Raw genomic sequence first — 10,933 nt, forward strand, 5'->3', positions numbered from 1 at the left:
AACATTGACTTCTCGAACTTCTGTTAATACCCCACCTCCCCTTCGTATCCCAACCCTTATTTATTTATATACACACATTCTTTTTCTCCCTCTGTCCCTTTCACTCCCTGCCCATCATCTGGGCTTCCCCCCTCCCCCTTTCTCCCTAGGCCTCCCGTCCCATCATCCTCTCCCTTCTCCAGCCTCGTATCCTTTTTGCCAATCAACTTTCCAGCTCTTAGCTCCATCCCTCCCCCTCCTGTCTTCTCCTATCATTTCGGATTTCCCCTCCCCCTCCCACTTTCGAATCTCTTACTGCCTGTTCTTTCAGTTAGTCCTGACGAAGGGTCTCGGCCCGAAATGTTAACTGTACCTCTTCCTATAGTTGCTGCCTGGCCTGCTGCGTTCACCAGCATTTTTTGTGTTGCGTGAATTGTGGCCTGTGTTTTCTCCATTAAGATAAGAATAACAGTGAGAAAATTTGCCATCACCATGATGCAGGGTTTCAACCTGAAATGCCGACAGTTTCTTTCCTCCCACAGATTCTGCATGTCAGGCTGAGTTCCTCCAGAACGTTGTTTATATCTCCAGATTTTAGCACCTGCAGTCTTTTGGCATATCAGCACTGAAAAAATATTGCTGTTATGTTTTGGTCTGTTTGGGGATTGGTGAAGCAGTGTGAGGAAATCAGTAATATGCAGTTAAATTTCAGGACACAAATTTTAGAGTTTAATCAGAACTTTTGTTAGTATTCTTTAAGACATAAGTAATACTGAACTGATGATCTTGGCATTTATTGGTCTCAATGAAATAATTAACAATTTATCTTGTAGATGTCCCACATTATTGGTAGTTGGCGACAGTTCACCTGCAGTAGATGCTGTGGTATGTTTATATTCTGCATGTATTTAATTAAGAAACAAAATGGAGTACATTCATATTTCATTCAAGTTGTATTTAAGGGACTATTCAGAATTGAGAACCACTTTAAGTGGTCTTATTAACTTACTCATCAGATCATTTAAATATTGTGGTATTCTTGGATATTAAAATGATTGTTGAAATGTACATTATATTAAAATTCATGCTTGGGAATCTGGAATTCTGTGGCCATATAATGAATAGGTTTAGTGGTGCAGCACTTAGCTGTTACTATTCTATTGTTCCAGAACCCCAGGATAGATCCTGAACTTTGTGTGGGTTTTATGCATTCTCCCTCGGACTGTGTGGGTTTCCCCTGAATATTTTGGTTTTCTATCATATCCATTTGCTTAAAGAATCTGGAGTTAGTGGGTAATGGGGAACTGAAATTGCTCTTGAGACTGATAGATTGTGAAGCTGACAGAGACTCAATGGGCCAGATAGACACCCAATATAAGATCATAAGACATCGGAGCAGAATTGGGCTGTTCAGCCCACCGAGTCTACTCTGCCATTCCATCATGGCTGATCCTAGATTCCACTCAACCCCATATGCCTGCCTTCTCGCCATATCCTTTGATGCCCTAACCAATCAGGGAACGATTATATTCCTTCTTAAATACCTTGTAAGAGAATGTATAAAAAATACACTTGCAGTTTTAAAGAGCTGGAGGCATGCAGGGTTTTTTCCTCTCCACCAGTAGTGTCTTGAGCCATGCTTTAAATTAACAAACATTGGTTCACCAAACACAGTGAAAGTAATTTTGTTCACTTAATCTATAGAGGCCAAGAACGTCTCCCATGGAGGGAGGTAGATTTGACCCAATGCTGTATTGGCACTCACTAAAATATTTGATCTAGTGAGTGACTGGCTTGAGTCAGGATAGCATTCACTGTTATATTCTGAAATGTTTCAGAAAACAATTTCAGAAATTTCTATCTTTGTTACTTTAGGAATATATATCCTGCAACTTGTATTTTCCCCTTTCTAAACACCCCCCCCCCCCCCACCTCTGGGTTGTTTATTTCAATTGTCCAATGGGCCAAGGAGATCCCAGTTAGGAATGTGTTTGTGAATACAGTCGGGTAAAGAGACATCTGCATGCTCAAGAGTCAGTTGTTTTCCACAAGAATGGGTTCTTTGACTGAACTTGGCCATGTTGACCAAGTTGCCTATCTGGGCTTGTCCATTTGTATCTGTTCCGCTCATAATCCTTTTAAACTTTGAATTCCATGCCACTTGTCTAGTAGTCTTTTAAATGTGTTCTATCTGTCTCTACCTCTTCCTCTGGGGATTTGCTGCATATACCTATCACCATCTTTGTGGCAGAAGTTGCCCTTCACGTCACTTTAATTTTTTTTCCTTCCCCAATCTATTCTTGTAGCTTTAACCCAGAGGTTGAAGACTGACTTCATTTTACCCGGGCCCCTCTTTATATATCCTACTTAGCAAAATAGTGTAATCCCTCTTTGTGTTCATTTTTCAGTGCTGTTATTTTCATCTCTTGAGATTGGATAAAATACTTTTAAATATCTTCCCATTTTAAATATCAAGCACTCGTTCCTGCATGTTGGTAATGCTGTTCGTTTTATAAGTGCTAAATGTGGAAATGCTTTGTTTTCAGGTTGACTGTAATACTAAGCTTGATCCAACAAAAACTACTCTGCTAAAGGTAACACTTTTTACACAAAAAGTAGTGCATTTAGACAAATAGTTTGAACTAAGGGAAGCTTTCCTTAATGCAAAACTTAAGTTTACAGAAAGCCGTTGTCATATCTATTTGAACCAAAGTGCACAAAACCTATTCTTTTAAAGAGAAGTTCTGATGCTAGTGCTGTCTTTAATATAGAAATCTTAAGCTTATTTCAAAATTATATCTGTTTTAGTCTTCCAGGTGAACAAGATAGTACAGGCTGTCTTTGGGTAATGAAAGCATTCCATTTACACAGATGTCCTTAAGTTGATTTATTTTTTTCCCACAGGTCAGAAAATACACAAAAATCACGCAAATGCACTTGTCTAGTAACCATACTTGTGTACTTCTGAGGCCATTCATGAAGACCAATGAGAACAATTAGTAAAAGTAGGGAGAGAAGAAACTAGTCCTGCAGACTATTGAATTTAATAATAATGTGGGATCTCATTCAAATCGTTCTTTCAGGCTTGATAGTGATTCTCAAAAGTCAATCCTCCAAGTGGAATTGTTTTGAATATAAAAATGAATGACTGTTTCCAGCAAAATATTATCAGATTATAGGATTTTCCAGGACTGGTAAATTAAGCAAATGTACAGATTTTCACTGACAAATCCAGCTCATGTCATAATCCAGTGATAATATAACCTAATTGAGCTATATAGGCCATTAATTTTAGTGTGCCATTTTGACTTAACTATCTTCTTTATTTAAAATAGATGTCTGATTGTGGAGGACTGCCACAAATTGTTCAGGTATGTTTGCAATTCTCTGTAAAATAAGTGTTTACCCATAATTGCTCTAATATCTGTTCTCTCAGCTTACAAACTCTCAACTGGTGTACAGCCTAAACATAGGAATAAGTGTTTGAGTCTGGTGGAATGGATCTGCTAGCTGTTGCAGGACAGCAGTCAGAAAATCCATATGGCAGCTCACTTCACAGCCACATCTCTAATTGGCAAGTCAGACCATAAGACATAGCAGCAGAATTAGGCATCTGGCCCATCGAGTCTGCTCTACCATTCAATCATGGCTGATCTTTTTTTTTAATCTCCTCCTCAACCCCAGTTCCTGGCCTCCTTCTCGTAACCTTTGATGCCTGGGTTACAAACATTTTGCTGCTTTGCCCCCTCCATAGGGTTGCACTCATTATGGATTTATATCCCTGTTTTCTCTGAGGGAGGAAAATGGATAGTTGCAAGTGCATCAGTACTCTTACTTAGCACAACCATGCAGAGTGTTGATTTATTACAGTATTTTTAGTCCTGGAACTTGAGCATTTAGATGGAGATATATACCCCTCATATTTTAAAAAGGTACTGCTTTAGTAGTGCATGAATATGCTGGGAACCCAGCTTGGACCCCTGCTCTTTCATGCTCCTGCAGTAATTAAATGATGCTCTCATTGCCACATGGTTTGATTCCTTAGTGGTTCACTTAAATTCTACAGAACTATTTCTTGAGGACTGGTTGTATTGGGTATCTTGAGGTGACTGGTGCTGCTGAGATTAAGGACTTGGGCTGCAATTTGTGGGGCAGTGCCATCATTGAAATTTTTACCATCGAGAAGGGAGAGACAGCATAAGACATAGGAGCAAAATTAGGCCATTTGGCCCCTCCAGTTCTGATCTGCCATTCAATCATAGCTGATTTATTTTCCCTCTCAACACCATTTTCCTGTTCCTTCCTGTACCTTTTGACGCTCTTACTAATCAGGAACCTATCAATCTCCACTAAATGTACTGAATGACTTGGCCTCAACAACTGCCCTTGGAAATGAATGCCACAGATTCACCATCCTCTGGCTTAAGAAATTCCTCAATTTCTGTTCTAAACTGACATAGTTCCATTCTGAGGCTGTGCTGCCTTGTTCTAGACTCTTTCAATATTGGAAACATCCTCTCCATTTCTACTCTCTAGGCCTTTCAATATTCAGTAGTTTTGATGTGATTTTTTTTTAAAACCCCCCCCCCCCCCCCCCCCCCCCACCACCACCCATCATTCTTCCAAACTCCAGCAAGTACAGGCCCGGAGCCATCAAATGCCTCTCATACATTAACCCTTTCATTAAAGGATTATTCTCGTGATCCTCTTCTGTAACCTTAAAAATGCCAGTACATCCTTTCTTGTGTGAGATTCCCAATGTGTCAAACAGGAGCTAATAGAAGGACGGTTCAATTTGTCAACACGTTGCTTCCTGATCAATGGTCCGCTCTCACTGCGTTCAAGATGCACACTGAGCCCTGCATCTCCTCATTGAGCGGTGACACTGTAAACACCAACCTATTTAATCTTGATACAGTCTCTGTACCTTGCCTCGGTGTTTTGTTCCACTCTGCTCAGCTTGGTACTGGCACTTTTCTGTAGCAAAGAAAATGTTATCACAGCTTTTTTGCTACCGGAAAGTGCCTTGCACAGCTGTGCACTCAAATAGGACCCCGGCATAGCTGTGTGCAATAGAAGGGAAGCCAATGATTCTTGTCAGGTTTTTGGCATAAAATGATCCATATGCATTCATTTTGTTAGTACTGTTATTTCTAGAAACATGTCCTTGGTGCTGAAGTATTCGGACTTGCACCCCGTCCCCGGAAGTTAAACTTGGCAGCGTTATGGAAATATTCAGTCCATGATCATGATGGATTATTTTTTAAATACATAATTTACTCTCTCACAGCCAGCAAAACTTACGGAAGCTCTGAAGTATTTTGTGCAAGGAATGGGCTATAGTAAGTAGAATGAATATGCCTTTTCCGTGTGGTACAACAGGGCTGTACTGTCATATACCTAATGCTGTTTCTTTACTATCGCCAATTCATAGTGCCTGCAGCCAGCATGACCCGACTAATGAGATCCCGTTCAGCATCAGGATCCAGTGTAGCATCCACAGAGGGTAACAGAAGCCGAACTCACACTGGCGAGGCTGCGAAGTTTTATACTCATCCCACGAGTGGACTGCACCAGAACACAAATGCTAATGCCAACCCAAATGCAAATGTGGGAAGTGTTGAACACCCTGGCCCTCAGTCGACAGAGATTTCATGTTGAAGCCTTTCTCACTACCACCCTAAAAAAAAAATCAAATGTGTTATAAAGTTACCCTCAATGCATTCAATGGGCACGTTGTAGAGGGCATGTGGAAAAATGTAGAAATTAAAACCTTTGTGCATACTTTCCAGTTTGGAACATTTCAATTGGTGCTGTATTTGAATACCAGGGTTCCAAAATTGCATGATATAACAAAATCAAACTTTCTTTGGAAGCAATGCATTCTGGGTAACTATTCTCCAAACATGCCCATTAGTCTCATGTCATGTGAAGAAGTTAAATGTTCAGATGTGTATATAGTTCAATTAATTTCTTAATTAAGAAATGTTAAATCTTAGGTGCTGTAACTTTTTGTAAAACGTTAATTGTCTGTTGACTTTCCACTTTGATGTGCTGTCGCTTTTTAAGCCCTAAGTATAAACGTTGCTTTTTTGATGCTGCTGTTACTTCCTGGTGCAAACTTACCTTTAGTCTGCTTATATTTGTAACTAGGCAAGTAAAATTTTGATTTTTTTTTTGAAGTTGTGCTTAGAATATTAATAGTTTCAGATTATTCTAAAGAGTTTGTATTACAGTAACTTCGTACTTTTGGATTCTCTTGCAGGAATCCTTTTGAATGACATTGTGATTTCTAGTAAATTTTTGATGCTTTGAGTTCTAAAAGTTGCAGCCAAAATATGAATTCTGATTGGGTGCTCAGTAATATGGTGTATATTTTCATATTCCAAGGTTTTTCTTCAACTGGAATTTTTTTCTGAGCATGTATCAGTTTACAGTATCCTAAAATCTGTGGACAAATAGGAATGCCAAGATAAATGATATAATCTGAAAATGTTAAGCCATACTTGCATTTATTTGCCCAGAAATGTATCATGCTTTCCCCTGCTACCTATGATCCTGTTTTCTAAGCACAGCAGGTTGTGCATATTACATGAAGCTTATTAGCCAAAAGGCTTACTTAACATGCTGTAAAATTTCATGCCTAAATTTGTATTAAAAATTCTGAACAAAATGGCTAACTTTTAATTGTGATAATATTCCCCTTCAATGATGTGACCTGTGTTATTTTTAGACTTCCATTTTATTTATGTTTTAGGGATCCAACATTGGCAATCTATGGATATTTTGTCCACACAAAAGCTTCTTGATTTTCATTGTGTCCATCAATGTGAAAGTTGAAAGTAAGAGTAGAAGAAACAATATAAAGGTGTGAAATTGTCATTTAAACACTAGACTCAATAGTTGATTAATTAGATGTGTATGTTCTTTAAATGCATGCTTTTTCCTGTACTACTGCTGTTCAACTAAATTTTACCATTTTATGTGGTCTAAGTTGTATCCTAGAATGTCATCCTAGTGTGGCTACTTGTGTCCTAAAAAGAACACACTAGAGGCCTGTTTAAACACTTGCGTTGAGGGAGGTTGTTCGTTCTATTCATAGAATTTTGCATAGTATGTTTGTTTCTAACAGCAAGCTTAGCTAGAAAGTAGTATTACAGAATTCCAACAGCAGTGTACCAAAGTGGTGAAGCTCTTTGGTTGGGGTGGGGGGTGGGGGGAGAGAAGGGAATAAGTGCTGCAGAATGTTAATTTTGAAAGTGTAGTGATATCAAAGGTAAATTACAATTATTATTCATTGGTTTTGGCATTTCACTTTTAGCTGTAAGATGGGTCTCATCATATTTAACAATGTTATTGTTCAGTCTTTAAATTGGGTATTAACTGCTGAAATTTTGGGACATTGGATGGCAAGTATGGTATCCTTTCACCTCTATTTGCTTCATTAAAGTTTGAGGGCAGTATCAGGGATAGGAAATGCTCTTCCTGAAGCTGCATTTGCTATCGAAATTGAATTAAAATGGTTTTCTAGCTTTTTTTTGGTCACCATCTATATATACAATTTATGAACAGATTTTGGCTTTAAAGATTGTGATCCTCTTTGATCTCGCAAAGGGGAGCCTGGAATGATTTTGAATAGTTAAGCTAACAATGACTTGCACATTTGTATTTATTTTGAAATTAAATTCTTGAAACTGTAAAATTTATTTTCTATGACTTTTAAATTCTAATATTCTTTGCTGTATTCTGAGTTATAAATAGAATTTGAGTAATCCAGAAATGATTTATAGCGTTTGTTGATGACTTTGGAATAAAGCATTCAGATTGGATTGTGAAAAGCAAGCTTCAGCATATCAGGGGTTGATGAAATCATAATTCTGACTGAGCTCAATTGGGTTTTAAGTGACAACTAATCAGCAAGATATCAGGATTTCTACATTATCTGTTTGAAGGAAATGGTGAAAAATGACTTAAAATAAATGTCCACTATGAATGCTATACACTTTATTGAATTCAAGTTGTCTGGAGTACACATTCTGCATAAGATTTTAGTTTAAGTTAGGGACCCTGCTAACATCAACATTAGTCAGTACACATGGAAATAAATCCAAGTGTAGTTTAAGAATACTGTTACTATCTACTCCAGGCTCCTACAGTTATTGAAGTGATGTAAAGTTGATTCTGATTATACTAGAAGAAAAATATGAATTGGTGGGCAGTCTCACCAAAATTTGAAAGGTACCAAAGGAGCTTGATCAAGTTGAGGTGGCACATATGGTAAAATAAATACCTCAAGATACCTTGAGGATAGCTAAAAGGTAATAGGTGAAGCCTATGAGGTGGAAAGTTAAAGGGCTAGAGATAAATGAACCTGATACGAGAGGAGAGTGGACCCATAGGAGGAGGGGTACTGGGGGAAGTGATAGGTGAGAAGTTAAGAGGTCAGAGTGGGGCATGGAAAGAGGGAAATGGGTGGGAATTTTTTTAAACTGGAAGGAGAAATCAATATTCATGCTATCAGGTTGAATACAAGGTGTTGCTACTTCACCCTGCGATAGTGTTAAAGGGTACTTGAGGGACAGATTTTTAATGCAGAGGGTGATGGGTACATGGGAGGTGCTTCCAGAGGAAGTGGTAGAGGTGGGTACAATCGGGTAGGTACATAGTTATGAAAGCTTTAGAGGGAGATAGAAACATAGAAAATAGGTGCAGGAGTAGGCCATTCGGCCCTTCGAGCCTGCACCGCCATTTATTATGATCATGGCTGATCATCCAACTCAGAACCCTGCACCAGCCTTCCCTCCATACCCCCTGATCCCCGTAACCACAAGGGCCATATCTGACTCCCTCTTAAATATAGCCAATGAACTGGCCTCAACTGTTTCCTGTGGCAGAGAATTCCACAGATTCACCACTCTCTGTGTGAAGAAGTTTTTCCTAATCTCAGTCCTAAAAGGCTTCCCCTTTATCCTCAAACTGTGACCCCTTGTTCTGGACTTCCCCAACATCGGGAACAATCTTTCTGCATCTAGCCTGTCCAATCCCTTTAGGAATTTATACATTTCAATCAGATCCCCCCTCAATCTTCTAAACTCCAACGAGTACAAGCCCAGTTCATCCAGTCTTTCTTCATATGAAAGTCCTGCCATCCCAGGAATCAATCTGGTGAACCTTCTTTGTACTCCCTCTATGGCAAGGATGTCTTTCCTCAGATTAGGGGACCAAAACTGCACAGGATACTCCAGGTGTGGTCTCACCAAGGCCTTGTACAACTGCAGTAGTACCTCCCTGCTCCTGTACTCGAATCCTCTTGCTATGAATACCAGCATACCATTCACCTTTTTCACCGCCTGCTGTACCTGCATGCCCACTTTCAATGACTGGTGTATAATGACACCCAGGTCTTGTTGCACCTCCCCTTTTCCTAATCGGCCACCATTCAGATAATAATCTGTTTTCCTATTTTTGCCACCAAAGTGGATAACTTCACATTTATCCACATTAAATTGCATCTGCCATGAATTTGCCCACTCACCCAACCTATCCAAGTCACCCTGCATCCTCTTAGCATCCTCCTCACAGCTAACACTGCCACCCAGCTTTGTGTCATCCGCAAACTTGGAGATGCTGCATTTAATTCCCTCATCCAAGTCATTAATATATATTGTAAACAACTGGGGTCCCAGCACTGAGCCTTGCGGGTACCCCACTAGTCACTGCCTGCCATTCTGAAAAGGTCCCGTTTATTCCCACTCTTTGCTTCCTGTCTGCTAATCAATTCTCTATCCACATCAATACCTTACCTCCCAGTACCGTGTGCTTTAAGTTTGCACACTAATCTCCTGTGTGGGACCTTGTCAAAAGCCTTTTGAAAATCCAAATATACCAAATCCACTGGTTCTCCCCTATCCACTCTACGAGTTACATCCTCAAAAAATTCTATGAGATTCGTCAGACATGATTTTCCTTTCACAAATCCATGCTGACTTTGTCCGATCATTTCACTGCTTTCCAAATGTGCTGTTATCACATCTTTGATAACTGACTCCAGCAGTTTCCCCACCACCGATGTTAGGCTAACCAGTCTATAATTCCCCGGTTTCTCTCCCTCCTTTTTTAAAAAGTGGGGTTACATTAGCCACCCTCTAATCCTCAAGAACTAGTCCAGAATCTAACGAGTTTTGAAAAATTATCACTAATGCATCCACTATTTCTTGGGCTACTTCCTTAAGCATTCTGGTATGCAGACCATCTGGCCCTGGGGATTTATCTGCCTTTAATCCAATTTACCTAACACCACTTCCCTATTAACATGTATTTCGCTCAGTTCCTCCATCTCACTGGACCCTGTCTCCCCTACTATTTCTGGAAGATTATTTATGTCCTCCTTAGTGAAGACAGACCCAAAGTAATTATTCAATTGGTCTGCCATGTCCTTGCTCCCCATAATCAATTCACCTGTTTCTGTCTGTAGGGGACCTACATTTGTCTTTACCAGTCTTTTCCTTTTTACATATCTATAAAAGCTTTTACAGTCACTTTTTATGTTCCCTGCCAGTTTTCTCTCATAATCTTTTTTCCCCTTCCTAATTAAGCCCTTTGTTCTCCTCTGCTGAACTCTGAATTTCTCCCAGTCCTCAGGTGAGCCACTTTTTCTGGCTAATTTGTATGCTTCTTCTTTGGAATTGATACTATCCCTAATTTCTCTTGTCAGCCACGGGTGCACTACCTTCATTGATTTATTCTTTTGCCAAACTGGGATGAACAATTGTTGTAGTTCATCCATGCAATCTTTAAATACTTGTCATTGCATATCCACCGTCAATCCTTTAAGTGTCATTTGCCAGTCTATCTTAGCTAATTCACGTCTCATACCTTCAAAGTTACCCCTCTTTAAGTTCAGAACCTTTGTTTCTGAATTAACTATGTCACTCTCCATCTTAATGAAGAATTC

At 39.4% G+C, this 10,933-nt stretch overlaps 1 protein-coding gene across 3 annotated transcripts in view; it reads left to right on the plus strand.

Annotated features, from left to right (window-relative positions):
* The window catches only part of LOC140198661 (protein NDRG1-like), a 65,306-nt gene extending 57,621 nt beyond the window's left edge, over positions 1-7,685 (plus strand). For all 3 annotated transcript variants that reach the window (XM_072259681.1, XM_072259698.1, XM_072259689.1), the window contains 5 exons: positions 813-864; positions 2,526-2,573; positions 3,315-3,350; positions 5,270-5,321; positions 5,414-7,685. In XM_072259681.1, the coding sequence (XP_072115782.1) occupies positions 813-864; positions 2,526-2,573; positions 3,315-3,350; positions 5,270-5,321; positions 5,414-5,640 (415 nt within the window). In that variant the 3' untranslated portion in view covers positions 5,641-7,685. The remainder of the gene's footprint in view (positions 1-812; positions 865-2,525; positions 2,574-3,314; positions 3,351-5,269; positions 5,322-5,413) is intronic.
* Positions 7,686-10,933: the final 3,248 nt, after the last annotated feature.

The sequence above is a fragment of the Mobula birostris genome, chromosome 1 (genome assembly GCF_030028105.1).
Source record: "Mobula birostris isolate sMobBir1 chromosome 1, sMobBir1.hap1, whole genome shotgun sequence".
Taxonomy (NCBI): Eukaryota; Metazoa; Chordata; class Chondrichthyes; order Myliobatiformes; family Myliobatidae; genus Mobula; species Mobula birostris.